The sequence below is a fragment of the Chaetura pelagica genome, unplaced genomic scaffold (assembly GCF_000747805.2).
Source record: "Chaetura pelagica isolate M959 unplaced genomic scaffold, ChaPel_1.0 scaffold90, whole genome shotgun sequence".
Lineage (NCBI taxonomy): Eukaryota > Metazoa > Chordata > Aves > Apodiformes > Apodidae > Chaetura > Chaetura pelagica.
In genome coordinates this window covers 4,348,824-4,366,847 of record NW_009953496.1, presented here as the reverse complement: position 1 = coordinate 4,366,847, position 18,024 = coordinate 4,348,824, and the positions used below count along the sequence as shown (strand labels likewise).

Genomic DNA, 18,024 nt, shown 5'->3' with positions numbered 1-18,024 from the left:
TATTAATCCACTGCATGTGCATCTGGTGGCCCTTGCTTTCAACACACTGATGAAGATTTGGGAGGAATGGGGAAAAGTGTCACAAAAAGAGTTGTGGCTTAATGTCTAGTCTTACAGTAGGTGACTTAAAGCTCACAGTCATTTCAGTCTATCAGAGAGACAGTGGGAGGTGAATATACAGTATGTATACTGGGGAAAAATAATATCAGGTATAAAAGGCCTCTTTCCTCCAGAGAAGGAGAAATCTAAGAACCTCAAATAGCTGCATGCTGAGGTCAGGCTCATTCAAATTAGAACTGAGGCACATTTATTTATCTTTAACAGTGAGGCTATTAATCATTGGAACAAATTACAGAGAAAAGTGGTGGGAACAGACAATTGCCATAAATTATAACTCCCTGAGGTATTACCACTGGATTCAGTTATTGGTTTCACCAAAGGGGCATATTATGGAATCCAAATATATTAACTGAAGGAAATTGAACTCAAGCAGTAGTGCAAGCTAGGATATTATCAGCTGTGTGGTACCAAAGCAGAGTCATAATTGTAATCATAGCTACAGCTCTGTCATTTGTATTTACTTCATAACAGTCTCATTAAAATTATTTCTCATCCCCTTGTCTTTTTTTGAGGAATGTTAAGGAAATGAGAGTTGTTGGATTTTCATACTCAAATGGAGATGAAGGTAACACAGATTTTACAACTCTGCTTACCTTTGCAAGGAATCACTGTCATTTTGTTGTCAGCATAATCCAGTATCTTTTGCCTTTATTACATATCCTTCTCAAATGCCAAATGCCAACCGTTATAATCGAGCTTTTAAACCACCTTGTAAACACCAGGCTGCTTAAAACTCTCTTTCCAACCAGTTCTGTTAAAGACAAAGCAGCACCTGGGAGTGCTGGTTACTGACAAGCTCGATATGAACCGGCAATATGCACTTTGCAGCCCAGAAAGCCAACTGTGTCCTGGACTGCATCAAAACAAGCATGGCCAGCAGGTTGAGGGCAGTGATTCTGTCTCTTGTGGGACCCCACCTGGAGTACTGTGTCCAGTTCTGAAGTCCCCAACACAGGAACATAGACCTCTTTGAGCAAGTCCAGAGGAGGGCCATGGAGATTATGAGAGGGCTGGAGCATCTTTCCTATGATGACACTCTGAGAGAATAGGGGCTGTCCATCCTAGAGCAGAGGAGGCTCCAAGGAGACCTTATAGCAGCCTTCGAGTAACTGAAGGGGCTACAGGAAAGCTGGGGAGGGACTTTTTACAAGGCCTTCTAGTGAGAGCGCAAGGGGTAATGGATCAAAACTGGAAGAGGGGAGATTTAGCTTAGACATTAGGAAGAAATTCTTCACTGTGATAGTGGTGAGACACTGGAATGGGTTGCCCAGGGAGATTGTGGGTGCCCCCTCCCTGGAAGTGTTCAAAGGCACTGAGCAATCTGGTCTAGTGGGAGGTGTCATTGCCCATGCAGGGGGATTGGAACTAGGTGATCTTTAAGGTCCCTTCGAAACCAAACCATTCTGTGATTTCTGGGCTGTTTAATGTAAATTAATTTCTTACAAATCTATGGATAACCTCCTCTTCTGATGTTTTATCTTCAGGTACATTTTAATTTATGTATGATGTATTAATTATTATAAAAATAATTAAAACAAGTCAGAGTATTTTTAATCATGCTAAGAAAGGAAGCAGTTTTCCTAGTGTGCTATTCAGCCATAGCCTGATCAAGATAGCTGGGCAAGAGTGAGATTTCAGAGCCAACAACAGCAAAGCAGCCTACCAGATATTTCAAATAAATTTCCTTGAGGATTTTTGAAAAAACAAATCTGAATTTAAATGGAGAGTAATATATAAAAAACAAACAAAAAAACAAAAAAACCGAAAACAACAAGCACCAAACTCCTCAGAGAATGAAGGAAACTTCATTTTGTACGCCCTGCTTTAATTAGGCAGTAGCATTTGTGTCCAAAAGAGGACAAGCAGTCTGTTGTCCCTTTGGGATGAATGCGTACTGGATGTGTTTTTGAGGGACACATTCCTTGGGAGCCAAACTGCAAGTGGAGCATGGATTGCATTCTTTGCTTAGAAATTTCTATAACTGTGGTGACTTTTTCTCTGAAAACCATTCAGGAAGTATGCTTGAAATACAGCCTGTGCTCTCTCTTTTCAGAGTAAATGCCCTCTTTCCTGCAGACTATGTGTCACTTAGATAAGCCAGTTCTGCAGCCCTGGCAGAAATATCTGATGACAGACCTCATTATTAAATAAACTAGTTCACCCTCTCAGTAACTGGCTCGATTTAAATGCTTAGCTGTGAAAATTGTAGCTCACCCTCTTCAACTGCTGTATAAAGCCTCTGCTCAAAACAAGTTGATACAGGTTATTCGTTTTGTTCTAGTGCTGAAAAGAACACTGCACTAGCGTGGTATTCTAGCAGTTAGAGGAGAGGCTGAAAGCCTAAATGTCATTAATCATACTAGTGATTGCAATGGCAGTACAGATCAGAGAAAGGCAAAGATCTTAACCAGTTAGTTACAAGACTGTGATATGCTTGATTTTGTCTAGATGTCAAAACATTAGCTTCCCTGCCCCATACATACAGATGTAAAGTGTTGTCCTTTCCCATTTTTCTTTCTATTTCACTAAGCAGCAAAAGCACTGTGATTAGATGCATCACTGTACACCTGTGATAATTAAGTTCCATTCTTGGGTTCTAGTATAATGTTCAATAGAAGTAAAATCCAGCCAATTCCATCTAAACTAAACAAAACACTCAGCAACAAATTTCTAGTAGATATGTATAGTAACCTAAGCATTATTAAACGGGATAACCTGAACCCATTTTGTTTAGACTGCTGCCCCTTGCCAAACTTCTCTAAATAATGGTGGAAAATATGCAAAGGAAGTAGATTGGTATGTTCTGTTCTCTCGCATCAGGTGGTTTGCAAAGAGGAGAGCTGAATTCTTCTGTTCAACTGGGGTTCTTTTTTTGCACATTTAACTTAACAATTGCAGTTAAAATAATATTTTTATAGGAAGCAATGCTTCTGATACTCTGCAAAGTTTTATACCAAACAAGGTGAAGCAAGGTGAAATTTAAGTGAAGTGCCTACAGTTTTGCCATCTAATAGATGTCAGTGCCAGATACTGTGAATCAAAATTTTAAAAATTATAATTATTTTTTTAGGGAATTGTGGAATTCTCTGCTCTTCTGTCTTGTTCGAAACTCCATATAGTCAGAAATCAGCTCAAGCCTTGAAGTTGCCTTTTTATCGCCTATATATGTTCTATGCCTGCTGTCCTGAGAGGATAGCAACCTGATATAATTGCTTTGAACAGGAGATTGGCTAAATGAGTTCCAGAGGTCCTTTCCAAGCTGAATTGTTCTATGATGATCCATGATTGAGTGTTTTTCACGTAATCAAACAAGAGCAACAGCTGAAGGGCTTCTGGGAAGAGCAAGCATGTTCTTGTTTTTTTGGGTTGTTTTGTGTTTTTTTTTCCATGTCAGCACATGTCCTTGTTACAGCTCCCATTAATTATAATAGTATAATTTTGCCTAAGTATTAAAATAGCAGGTGAACTTGGGAAGACAAAAAGCTGCCATAATTTTAAGGTTCAAATTGAGGAGAAGGAAGATGATAGTTATGGGGAACATGGCCAGTGGGAGATTAAGGCTGGCATCATTAGGTGGTATGAATGGGTATTAATATGAATAGAATGTCCACAAAGGGGAGTGCAAATTTTCAAGTCAAGTATCAGGTATATTTGGAATGTAAGTAAAAAAATAATTTCATTACCAGTGTAGCAGTCTTCAAATGAACTCCAAGGAATTTCTTACTTCTAGATATTCTACAGCAGATTCTTACTCCTTCAGATTATCATGGTAAACAATAAAGGTTATGAGCTAGTGTGTTGCTTGTGGTGGCAAGAGGAGACAGTAGTAGATTGTATGTGTGCTATACTAGTCTTGAACAGGTTAACAGCTGGGGAAGGGGGAGAAGGAGTAAATAAATAAGTATATATATTTCTATAAAAGAGAGGAGGTAGCTCTAGAATTGCCTACCAGACACTCTGGAGAATTTTAAAGCTTTTCAGTAATAAGTTGGGAGGAAGAGATTGGTTTTGGTTTTATTCGTAAGCATTTATTCCACTCAGCAATAAATCTGGTTTAAGTGACATAATGCTGGTGTCCAGCAATTAGCCTGCACTTTCAAATTAAGACAGCTTTTGCCTGTGTGGCCTTGACTTGACTAATTGGCTCCTTTCCCTTTTTGTATTCTGTTGTGATTGTATGATGGCAGTGATTCAGCATGTACAACATAGGCATAAAAAACAATTTAATGCTCCACTTACTCAGCAGGCATGATTGACACTTTCCTGGGTGACTGTTTCAGTAGTGCTGGTCGGAGCAGCACGTCGGCAGTTGCTTTGCAGTAACAGTGAAGCCAAGACAACTGTGCTAGTACAGTATCATTTTGAAAGTCAGAACATGGTAACATTAATTATTGAATGTGATTGGCAGTTGAACTAGATAGAGCTCTAGATGGGTATCTAGAATAAGAAAACACGTAGTAAAAAGTGGTGAGTACTCCTGCAAGTGAAGAACTAATTCTGTACATTTGTATGTGAAGGACAACTAGATTTGTTGTTTTTACACCATCTGTTCTGTATCAATTAAGATCAGTCGCTCATGAAGTAATTATCAACAGCACCTGAAATTATTTTTCTTTTGCTGCTTCCAGTAAGCTGCTGCGTTTGCCACCTTCTTCTGTTATCACTATATCTAGCGTTTTTGTGTCCTGGGATCATGGAATAAACCAGAAGTGTTCAGAAGAAGTTTGCAGAGAGAAAATTATCTCTAAAATAAATTACCTTGTTTTGCTGTAGGATGAGTTATTTTATGTTTTCCAAGTTTCTGCTTAGACAGAAAAAAACAGCTTTGTGAAACACTAGCTGGCTGAAAAGAAAGCAGCAGGGTAATTTCTTTAGAATATTTTATGCAGCTAGATGTTAAGTAGAAATATATTTGTTTAGAGTTCATGGTCTGTTTTAGAAAGCACTTCCCCAGCTTGCCAGTACTTCCGTTTGCATATTTCGCTGTAGACAAGAGGTGCTCATGAGCTCACTTCTACAAAGCTCTGCTCCTTTTGAGCAAAGGCAGCTCCTGAATAAAAGGTTTGCAGGATTAGGTCCCAGTTCCCAAAATGGCCTTAGCCAGAGGGTGCTAGGAAAGACAATTGATACCATGTGAATTCTGCCTAGACAGAGCATGTCAACATAAAAAGCAAATATTCCTTAGCATCATTTCCCTTTCTGATAACAAATATTTTTTAAAACTTCACAAGAGGGAAAAGGGAAAAATAAATAAATAACACATTAAAAAGCCATCACAAAGAAACTCATCTGAAAACTAACAACTTTGAACTGTATTTTCTACTGAATATTTTATGACTGTTCCATTAGCAAATTGTAAACAGTGCTTTTTCCATTTATTAAAGAATACATTTTTTTCCTCATAGCTACATCAAGGGACAGTTTGAATGAAATCAGGTTGCTTAAAATGTGCAGATTTTTTTTTGTTGTTGTTTAATAAAATAATTGTAAAGAAATAGCACCTTAAGGTGTGCTGGAGGCCTGAGGAAAAAGGTTTCCTTGCACAGGGACAGGTATTACATTTTGATAGCTACTTGGCATTGGTTGTTGAAAAATAGAGGAGTTCTGTAGCTGTATTTAACCAGGTTTTGGCAGGTGGGTAAGTGACTTAAGTAACAAAGTTTAATCAAAATTCAAAAGTTGTAAAAATTCATGGTAATCAGGTATCTAACTTGAACCTAAAATTGCCTGTTTGCCACCTTAGGAGTATTTTTAGATTTCTCAGTACAATTGAAAATGGTTTCTGATTTTCTGTAAGATTTTAATGTTAGATTAATTCCTTTTTGTGCACCCGTGCTATTCTTGATGCATTTAAGTAGAAACCGAGCTTTCCTGTATTTTGAAAATGTGTCCTTAACTTTGCATGAAGCAATAAAGAAAATTAAACTAATTTACTAAAAAAATATCCGGGTGGTTAAGGAAAACTTTTATGTACAATAGAAGCCCCAAGTTTGGACATTTGGAGTAAAATAAATAAATAAGTACCAGAATTGTTTCATTGGCAAGGAAAGACATAGACAACAGATGCAATTTGTGATACATTGTCATTTCTGAGTTTAAGCCACTTCATGAATTTTTGTTTCAGCCAAGGTTTATAATTTGTGTTATATGACGGATATATATCATCACTGTGTGTTATATACATAGTATGATACATAGATTGGTACCATAGGATGGTTTGGGTTGGAGGGGGCAACTTCCTCACACACAGGTAAAACACACATCAAAATGCATCCTCCCCCTCTCTCCCTGGTCAAAATTACCTACCCTTTAGCCCACTCCCTGCAACCAGCAAAGCCTGGAATGTCAGTCTACGTCACAGCCCACAAACTTGCCTTTCCAATGCTGTGTTTATATGATAAAACCAAGTAATGACTGTATGTTGCACTTTTCTCTGGCTCTGCCGCTTTTGGAAAACATCAAAATATACTGGAGCAGGTTGCCCAGGGAAGTTGTGGATGCCCCCTCCCTGGAAGTGTTCAAGGCCAGATTGGATGGGACTTGGAGCAACCTGATCTAGTGGGAGGTGTTGTTGCCCATGCAGGTGGGTTGGAACTAGATGATCTTTAAGGTGCCTTCCAACCCAAACCATTCCATGAAGTGCACATGAATGTGTACATATGTGTGTAGATACGTATATGTTAAATTTTCAGTGAGCATGGTGATTACTGCTTGCAGTTTTCAGTTATTAGTCATCAGAGATGAACGTGGCACAGACTTTATTCACAATCAGTGAATAAAGAGTCTCTCCTCTGTCCTAGACAGAGCATGTCAACATAAAAAGCAAATATTCCTTAGCATCATTTCCCTTTCTGATAACAAATATTTTTTAAAACTTCACAAGAGGGAAAAGGGAAAAATAAATAAATAACACATTAAAAAGCCATCACAAAGAAACTCATCTGAAAACTAACAACTTTGAACTGTATTTTCTACTGAATATTTTATGACTGTTCCATTAGCAAATTGTAAACAGTGCTTTTTCCATTTATTAAAGAATACATTTTTTTCCTCATAGCTACATCAAGGGACAGTTTGAATGAAATCAGGTTGCTTAAAATGTGCAGATTTTTTGTTGTTGTTGTTTAATAAAATAATTGTAAAGAAATAGCACCTTAAGGTGTGCTGGAGGCCTGAGGAAAAAGGTTTCCTTGCACAGGGACAGGTATTACATTTTGATAGCTACTTGGCATTGGTTGTTGAAAAATAGAGGAGTTCTGTAGCTGTATTTAACCAGGTTTTGGCAGGTGGGTAAGTGACTTAAGTAACAAAGTTTAATCAAAATTCAAAAGTTGTAAAAATTCATGGTAATCAGGTATCTAACTTGAACCTAAAATTGCCTGTTTGCCACCTTAGGAGTATTTTTAGATTTCTCAGTACAATTGAAAATGGTTTCTGATTTTCTGTAAGATTTTAATGTTAGATTAATTCCTTTTTGTGCACCCGTGCTATTCTTGATGCATTTAAGTAGAAACCGAGCTTTCCTGTATTTTGAAAATGTGTCCTTAACTTTGCATGAAGCAATAAAGAAAATTAAACTAATTTACTAAAAAAATATCCGGGTGGTTAAGGAAAACTTTTATGTACAATAGAAGCCCCAAGTTTGGACATTTGGAGTAAAATAAATAAATAAGTACCAGAATTGTTTCATTGGCAAGGAAAGACATAGACAACAGATGCAATTTGTGATACATTGTCATTTCTGAGTTTAAGCCACTTCATGAATTTTTGTTTCAGCCAAGGTTTATAATTTGTGTTATATGACGGATATATATCATCACTGTGTGTTATATACATAGTATGATACATAGATTGGTACCATAGGATGGTTTGGGTTGGAGGGGGCAACTTCCTCACACACAGGTAAAACACACATCAAAATGCATCCTCCCCCTCTCTCCCTGGTCAAAATTACCTACCCTTTAGCCCACTCCCTGCAACCAGCAAAGCCTGGAATGTCAGTCTACATCACAGCCCACAAACTTGCCTTTCCAATGCTGTGTTTATATGATAAAACCAAGTAATGACTGTATGTTGCACTTTTCTCTGGCTCTGCCGCTTTTGGAAAACATCAAAATATACTGGAGCAGGTTGCCCAGGGAAGTTGTGGATGCCCCCTCCCTGGAAGTGTTCAAGGCCAGATTGGATGGGACTTGGAGCAACCTGATCTAGTGGGAGGTGTTGTTGCCCATGCAGGTGGGTTGGAACTAGATGATCTTTAAGGTGCCTTCCAACCCAAACCATTCCATGAAGTGCACATGAATGTGTACATATGTGTGTAGATACGTATATGTTAAATTTTCAGTGAGCATGGTGATTACTGCTTGCAGTTTTCAGTTATTAGTCATCACAGATGAACGTGGCACAGACTTTATTCACAATCAGTGAATAAAGAGTCTCTCCTCTGTGCTTGTACTTTATTATAGACTGTGTTCCACATTTGGTCAGTTAATTCTGTGTGGTGATATTTATGCTGCCTGTCTTGGAAGACTGAATTTTTTATGTACAGGAGAAAGCAATTGAAGCTTCTGTGACATCCAGAGAAAACTTCTGTTTTGCTTCTTCACACTACTCCAGCTTAGGCATTTTGCATAATTCTCATAACATCCTAAGCTCTCAAATGTATTATATGTAAGCAAAACCATAAAAAGATGTTTATGAATGTGCATTGGAGAGAAATGAAAAATGTGCAGTGTAGAGAAATGAAAAATGTATCATCTAAGCAAACTGGTGATTTATATTGAAACAAATGTTTGCGAATGTTTTTTTCAGTGTTCAATGGTTAGATAAACTGTTAAGGCAGGTAAAACTTGTATATGTGTGTGTAAATACATACTGAGTATTCTCTTAATATATTCTTTGTAGTTGTTACTGTTTTAGAAGATGAGACTTCCATTCTGATTGAATATATCTATGCCACTAATATTTAAGTCCAATTTATTTTTTTCCCTATCACTATGAATTTTGTAATTGACTTTACACAGTTAATCTTCACCATTGCAGTCCTGAACAGGTTTCCTAGGAATCTTCTAATGTCAGGCTTTCACTGTGTTTGTTCTTGCAGTCTGATGCTTGTTGACATGCTGATTCATGTTTTACACCACCAGATAGGTTTTGATCATCTGGAGGAAACAGCTTAAAGAGGTCATGCCAGCTTTTCCTCTCTCCTGAACTATGTATCCCTTTTAATTTAAACCAGGAGCTAGGGAAAGTTGATTTCTGCAGTAAGCTAAACAGAAGAAATCAATGGAATTTATTATCAAGGGATGTCTAATCTCTAAAGTTAATACAAGACTTCACAGCTATTGATTACATGCTAAGGATGCACAAACTGTTAATCATGCATGGAGGCAATGGAATAAACATACTATTAAGAGGGAATGGGCAAATAATTGTAAGTAGTGCAGTTATACTCATCTCTTTACTATAACTTTGAAGCAGGGGCAGCTGTATTCTTAATCCAAAAAGATACATCCCAAAATATATTGTATATCCCCTTACTGCTACTGAAGCTAGTGTAGTACAGCCGATTTATCTCTGTAACAATTCATATGTTTTCTTCAGCTCCCTGAGGTATGTGGTCAATAAAAAAGGGCTTAATAAGTCAGTCACTAGATGAAGTGAAGAGACAAAAAACTCATGGATTTTCATACAATTGCATAATTACCTTCATTTGCAACAAAATAAATCTGTAATGCTAGTACAGTATAAATGCCATTGTTTGATTTATTCTGGATTCAAGTTTCCCATGGTGAATAGATGGACATACTGATGTATCCCAAGTGGGTTCTTTTTCTGTTTGCATCCACTTTTTTTTTTTTTTTTTTTTTTTTTTGTGTCCTGTTTGTGTTACACAGCTGAGAATGGAAATGCCCAGTAATTGCTTTGATTTTTATTGTGCAAATATTTAACTGTTAATTTTTCATTTTCTGTCAGTCTTCTGACATGACTTGAAATTGTACGACTTCTGTTAGGTTCATTTGATCTTTCTTTCTTTGATCTTCATTATTTCTTCATGCTTCTAAGTTTAAAAATATTGAAGGCCTCAGTTTTCAAATTTGGCTGCCTAAAGTCAGGCCTCTAAACTGCTGACTTGGATTAAGATTTGAAAAAAAAACCCAAACCAAGTCCCTGTACCTCAGTTAAGACTTTCCAACCTATATTAATATACATGACATGTGTCCTTGTTTTTGTGTGTTCTGGGATCAAGGGACTTCTCTGACACCAGCATATCTGCAATAATAAATTACTCCAATAACATGTGCAAGGTCTGTATTGATCTAGTTGGTAGTATGTTGTGTGGATTTGGCTTGGAATACACATAGGAAAGAGTCCCTGACTGAAGATCTGTAGTTCATGAGCTATCCTTAAGTAGTTGTTAAAGGATTGAGGCCAGTGCTGTTAATTGACTTTGCCTTTAACTCTAAGCTAACCTTTAACTCCACTTACAAACAATCAAAGATCTTCCACAGTCATAGGCAAGAAACTTGGATAGAATTTACAATTATTCTGTCATAAGGACAGATTAGTTCAAGGAAATCAGACTGAAATGCATGGCATTCTTGGGATGTCTGAATAAGTTGAGTCTTCCTGTATTATCATCACATTGTTAAATAATGGCGTTAGTGGGATTTAGTCTGAACTAAATTATTTTGCATTCATAGAGTAATAATCTTTGAAACACAGGTTTCATCATGGGATATTCCAAGACAGCTTACCTTACTTGGGGATTTTTGTTGGCTTTGTTCATAGCTTAATTATAGGATACCACTCCTTTGACAGGCAGCAGATTACTCACAGAAGTGATCATTGCCAATGTTTATGGTTCTTCCTCAGTCTTTGGTTGCCTGTTGAAATGTGTAATTCCAGTCCTTTTCAATGAGAGATACACTTTCAGCTATAGCAATCTTCACTGTATTATGTAAGGAAACTTAGTATCTATATTAAACCTCTCAACGCGATTCATTGCTCACTAATAACGAAAGTAATAATTGAGAGTAATGCAACTGAAATGAGCAAGTAAGGAACCTTTTACTGCACATCTGACAGCTGTTCTGTTTTGGGTTGTACTTCCCCCAGTGGTTTTCACTCATACCATGCTTCATACTCAGGGGTCTTTTTAGAGGAATTCTTGACAGAAGCAGAACTGTAACTTTGGGGACTTTTTGAGTTTTGGGAACATTTTGTTTTTATAGGACCTTACATGAACCAAGGCATCAGCAGGAGCCACAGTGACATCTTAGAACAATCCTCTTTTATTTCTCACATGCCAAGGACAGACCTATCCTGGAAAGGTCAGGGGAAGCCACAGGACACAGAGGCTCATATTCTTATAAAGAAAAGTCTGGGGAATTCCAATGGCTGTTCAGACTGAGAATATTAATAGAAAAATGAGGACTTTTTTTTTTTTTTTTTCTGTCATTTCTGTTTTAAAGTCTAACAGCAAGATAATTAAAGGAACCTCTGTGAGAAACAGTCTTTTAAATCACAGGGCTACTATCTTAAACTCTATGTACTGTACTTTTTAAATAATTGTCATACTTCTGCTTTTGTATGTCAGTTTTTATTTAATATCAGCCCCACATCTCTCTGCAGTTTCCTCAAACCTTATGCAAACATGTGTTTTCTCACCCTTCAAGTCCCGTTAGTTCTCGCCTCTTGTGTCACCAGTGAAGGCGACCTGGGTCAATCTTAAACTTGATATGAATTTCAGTCAGTGTGGTTAAAGCAAAAATTTGAACTCAGTTCCTCAGTGTAATGCCATACCAAAAAGGTTCAAGAAGGGAGAAAGTTCCAAAAGCCAACCCAAATTAAAGAATTGTATACACAGACAGTAAATAGATATGATACGGTGGTGTTTGAGAAGCACTGTCTTTATCTGTGTTTGTGCTTTAAAATTTGTCTCTACTCTTTTCCGTTTCATGTGAATAAATGTGTGTTCTGTCTGCTGGTCAGAAGATCCCCCAATCCCCTGCCAGGTAAATGGAAATGAAACTGTCTTGTGTTCAACATTTACAATTTCTGAGGAAAGGCAGCAAAAGCAAAGGACTTGTCATGTTTTGCTAGCCTTTCTTTATAGGATTTTGTCACAACTTCAGGACATCTGTTTTTCTGTGATTGACAGCAAGGTAGTATGTATTATTATTTTTATTATTATTATTAAAAATAGGTTCTGAGTGAATGCATGCCCTCACTTTTCTTCTTCTGCAATTGTGAAGGCTTTTGTTTTCACTGCCATCTCTGTGTAAGTGAAGATAATCTCTACAAAAAGGCTCCAGTATTGACCTGTTGTATCACGTGTTGCTTATCAAGCACTAAAGAAATTGAATTTCATTTTATCTGTTATCTGGAGCATCTTATTAAATCATCCTGCATTTGAGAGGTGGTATGGGGTCAACAGGTTCTGGCTCTTTTGCCATCTATCCCTGGATTATTAACCTGTGGAGAATTACTAAAGCTGTTCTTTATCCCATAAAGTTGGGTTAAATCTTCTTGCTCCATAAATTGTGAGTGAGTGCTACATGCATATAATTCTTTTACTTAATACAGTTTCTGGATAAGGAATGAGGACTTAGTGATCAGTGAGGGTATAGAGATGTCATTTATTATTCTGGGTTTTTTCTGTTATTTTTATATTCTTGCAGTGTCTCTGGTTTTAATTGGTTCAGTGAGAGTAAAAACAGTCAGATCAGATGATGGATCTGAGTCAGCTTGGTAGTAATTATTTGCCAAGGAGATAAAAGGAGGATGATGAGGAAGAAGATAAGGGAGTTGGGTGCTGTCAGGCATTGGAAGCAAAGGGCAGAGAAGCTGACTGTAAGCAGAGGTGGGAATGGGGTGATTGTTGCAGCAGCCTCTGGGCAGGAAGGGTCTGGCAGAAGGGAGCCCTCAGCAGAAAGACTTGCAAGGATGTAAAGGTCAACCCAACCACCACCACCATCACAATGCCTGTATGCTTTTTTACCATGTTTCTGTTGAAAGACATCACTCTGCAAGTCAGGATGTTAAATGTTTAAGAACTTGACACACTCAGAGGATATTGAATTTCCTGCAGCAGCAGAAGCCCTGAGTACTTAATGCTCTCACTGAAAGGAACTGCCACCAGTGTTAAATATATTTACTGCTGGAGAAAAAAGCTTGAAAAAAATTTTGAGTATCTCCTCCCCAAAATTTTAATCTTTAATACAAGATTTAGTGCAAAAAATATGCTGTTTCATTCAAATTACAAGCTCTCAATCAAAAAATCTCTCAAAATTAACAAGCCAAACTATTGATTTTCAAATAACTTGTCCTTCTGCTCAGTCATTCACTTAGTGTCTGGGCACTGTTATGCTTTTTCAAACTTGTTCTAAGAAGATCTGCAAAAAACTCTTTATAAAAAGAGTTAGACTTGAGGAGTGGAGTTAGAATGTCGGTCAATGCACTGGCTGATAAAGTGCAAGTCAGCTCTTTGAACTAGTGCTGCTAGCTGGTGCTTTCATGTGGCCAGAGCACTGGTGACCTGGGAGTTGGGAACCCTTCAGTTTTCTTATGGCCCTGGCAGTAAATCACTTTGTAGCTTTGAACCAGCTGTTAACTTTTCTGTGTCTCTTTCTCCTCACAGAAAAGGATTAACACCACTTACCTGTCTCACAGAGATAACTGGTAACCTTTCCAATGTTTGGAAAAGTGTTTTCTGGTATTATTTTTATTATTATTTGAAAATCTAATTGATAGGTTAAGAAATGAACAAGGATTTTGGAAGCATCTTATTTCTTCCCTCTTTTACATAGAGTGCCAATTTGACATGAATAATTCAACAAAAACTGAGAAATCATGTATTTTGTATTAAAGTTCTCAATGTAACTGAAGGAGGAAAGGTGAGAAAACTTAACAAATGGGAAGACAAGAAGTAAATTGATTTACTGGGATTAGTAGTACTGAAAAAGTATCCAGGGATCAGAAGAGAATGCGTAAAGGGAAATTAAATCCCAGTAGAATTCAGAAAATGTTTCAATAAAATGCACACCTTAAAGTGTGGTGAGGAAAGGGTAAAATGGCAGATGAGTACTTCTTTTTGCCCCCATTGAGAACAAAGTTATTCTTAATGAGATGCTGGGAGTTTTGGGAAGCCTACTCAAAAATTCAATACTGTTTTATCTGAGAAAAATAATTATTCAAAAATTGCTTTCTACTGAGGTGATGCAGATGGAGGCTTTGTGGTATGGTAGTTTAAAACAATTGGTCTTTACCTCTAGAGATTGCCAAGATGAATGTTGCCCAGAAGTGAAAGTAGAATTGTGGTTTTAAAGCATCATTTTAGGAGCAGTGGGACAGTTAACAGAGTTTGCCAGAGCTGTTGGGAGACTCTGCAGACTTTAATTACCATCTCAATATTGCAGAAGTTGTTTAATTTCTGCCAAAAATGGGAATAGTTGTGAGAAAACGACATCACACTCTGTCTTTCATTCTTCCCTTTTTGACAGGGGAATAAAGGATGCTTTTCAGTATCTCCTCTGATACTGTGACACATTGGCAGAATTTGCATAGAATTGTAAAATTATTTTTCTTGAAGATTAGCAAAGCTTTTATTTTCCCCTTCTCTTTTGAAAGTGCTATGCAGCATAGTGTGAAGGCAGTTGTAGTCTTGTGATGAAAGAAGCAAGATGAAGATGGAGCACATTTTCTGTTACTGATTAGTTGGCTTCAAACATCAGTAGCTTCAACCTTCATGGCCAGACAACATGTATTGTGTGTTCGTTTTAGAGGTTCCAAGAAATTTTAAGTTCAGGTTTGAATTCCATCTCTGGTGTGGATAGTCAAAGGCATCATCTGGATTAGCAGAACTAAGAGGAAATCATTAAAATTAGAAGAATCGATCCACATGTGAAGGTTGTAGCCAGTTCTCTTCAGAAGAGAATCTAGCAGTTCTCTTCCTCTGTGACACTTGAGTGCGTTTGTTGGGTTTTTTTCCTAAGTGCTTGCAGCAGGCAAGGAAATACTGATTCTTTGAAGACTCTTGCAAGTGCCTTCAGAAGATCTAATGTGTTGGTACTTTTTTTTTCTTTTTTAAATGACTGCCTCACACCTCTCTGCACTTGCTAAAACACCAGCCATTGTTTACTCTTATAAAAGCCCCATTTTTTCCTCCTCCTGTTCAAGTCTCTTATTTTTCAAGGACCCTTTCAATGCTATCTTTCAACTTCACATCTTTATTGTTGCAATGTACAATATGTTCAGAAAGCTACAGCCCAGGAAGCCTACTTACTCATTTGTATTTTTTGCCATATTTATGATAAACTGGTACTCAAGGGCAAAGGGAATATGCTTGTTCAAAATCCAGAAATGGAAGAATAGACCATGGAAAAAAATAGGCAAAATTTATAATCCTTAACACTCATATTAAAAGGAATACCTTTATGTAGTATCTAGAATTGGATTGTTTTGGTATTTGAAACTAAATGTTTGGAGTTTGTCTGGCAAACTGTATGCTGAATAGATTATAATGATTCACATTTCCTTATTTCAGTATGCCATCTGTGCTTTTGGCTGGTTGTTAGCCTGGTTGGGACTCTTATTTCATAGGTGCAAGTTACAAAGAACTGTTATGCCCAGAAAGACTTCTCACTTCCTTGAACAATCTCGACTGTTGTGACCTTACACCTTACAGCAAGGACAAGAGGGAGAAGCTGAGCCTACAGCAGGCTTTTTTTCCTCTGTTGAAGGAGGATGTATGAGCAGGGTATAAAGATCCCCTTGGTATATTTCAAGTGAAACTCTAGTATATATAGTCATGGTCATGATTTTCATTGTGTAATCATTTTCATTAAGTTCAACGATAAAAGTTAGTCTTGCATGAGGAATGAATGCACTAGAGAGACAAGGAAAGATTGATGGCAGCTTGGAGAGCATCATGTACTCTGCTGGTGGAAATGCATGTGTGGAAAGCAGCTGAGCCTGGGTAGCAGGTCACAGACTGCCAGCTCAAAGTAATGTCCAGGCAAAGTTTTGGGGATCTGAAGGAAGCAGGATACAATGGAAATACCCAAAAGCATCTTTCTAATATTTGTGAGGATTTTTGCTTGAATAAATAGTTTCATGAATGTTTATTATTTTAGTAATTAATATCAGCATAGCTTAGTAAGGTAATTAGTGTAATCAGTATACAACATTGCTTAGTGACATGATAAATCATAGTGTAGTGAAAGTTGACTCTTTACTTCTATGATGTATTATCTAAACTATGCAGGGAAAAAAAAAATAATAAAGGGAAATAAGAGAAGCCATCAGTGACAGCTGGGTGGCCTTTTGGTCACTCTTTTTGTGTCTGCTGCCTGTATTCTCGATTGCTTTGAATCACTGCACTGTTAATTAACAATTATTTTTCTTAATCACTGATTGAAACCTGCAAAGAGAGGCTAAAGAAGGATGAAATAGAAGCATAGACACTGTGACAGGTTTTTACCCTTCAGGGTACTCATACAAAGAGTGATACTTCTTCCAGTAATAAGTCTGTGTGTGTTGGATATCAGCTTTGCTTTCACATTCCTGGATGTATCATCTACCAGTTACAGTTCAGCGCAAGTATGAGGAACGTTAACAATGTTTTTCTTCATCATACTCTGTTTTGTAGAACCTATGAGAACACCAAAAACTCTAAAGATTGCTGAGATCCAGGCCAGACATATTGCTGTGGATTGGGAATCTCTGGGTTACAACATCACTCGTTGCCACACATTCAATGTCACTATATGCTACCACTACTTCTGCGGACACAATGAGAGCAAGGCAGACTGCTTGGACATGGACCCCAAAGCACCCCAGCATGTTGTGGATCACCTGCCTCCCTACACAAATGTCAGCCTCAAAATGATCTTAACCAACCCAGAAGGGAGGAAGGAGAGCGAGGAGACCATTATCCAGACAGATGAAGACGGTATGTATAAATACTGTTATAAAAACTACGGTCAAGCCCAGTCTAGAGAAGTAGAAGGAAATGACTTTGTGTGTTACAATGTGTCCCAAAGGATGGGGCTTCTCCTCTATTCGTGTATTAATTAGCCACAGAGCAGGAGCTTTGAAAGTATGATAGCTGTCAGCCTGCATACATAGCCCAAATTGTCCATGTAGTGCAAGTCAAATTCATTCTGTCTCTTGCAAGAGAAAGGAGGGTGGCTTCCCAGTCATTAAAAAAAGTTCTAACACAGGTGACAAGAAACCTGTGGTTGTGTTAGGGAAAGGTTTCTTTACAGTAGTTGGAGTACTATTTGAAAATTAATGTATTTTTGAAAATGTATTTCTAAATATTGAATTTGGTGCTTAAGGATGCTATTCAAAATTTAAAACCTCTTCAGCAAATGTCTTTGAGTAGTAATTTATGTTGCAGGTTACAGTGTATAGTATCTGTTAACAGTTTGAAAGCCACCCAATAGGTTAAAGTATTTTTTGGATAACTTGGAACTCTGCCCCACATGGTTCACACATTGTCAGAAGTAGCCTCCTTGTCATGATGTTTTGTGCAGGTTTTGTAGAATCAGCATAATGTTATTTACATAGTGGAGGCATTTATGAGAAGGAAAACAGTTCACAGCATTTTCCTACATTTTTGCAACTAACATTAATAAGAAATAGCTGCTGGTTACATGATTACCTGAAACTGTGCACTTCTATTGTGTACTTCTGGTAAGTGGAAACTTTGAAAACTCCAGATGACCACAACAGATAAAGTGTTTGATAACTTTTCTGGAGGGCAGTATCCCTCCAGATGGCATTGTTTCTTTCAAGGACCTGCTAATGAACTAAAAACTTTGTAGACTGATGAAGTTAAAGTTACCCCACATTTTCCTGTCTCTCTTCATCTTTACCATTTTGCCCTTCTTTCCTGCT

At 37.5% G+C, this 18,024-nt stretch overlaps 1 protein-coding gene across 1 annotated transcript in view; it reads left to right on the top strand.

Annotated features, from left to right (window-relative positions):
* The window catches only part of PTPRK (protein tyrosine phosphatase, receptor type, K), a 291,634-nt gene that overhangs the window by 202,238 nt on the left and 71,372 nt on the right, over positions 1-18,024 (top strand). Inside the window, exon 6 of the mRNA XM_009999118.1 lies at positions 16,772-17,074. Coding sequence (XP_009997420.1) covers positions 16,772-17,074 — 303 coding nt within the window. The remainder of the gene's footprint in view (positions 1-16,771; positions 17,075-18,024) is intronic.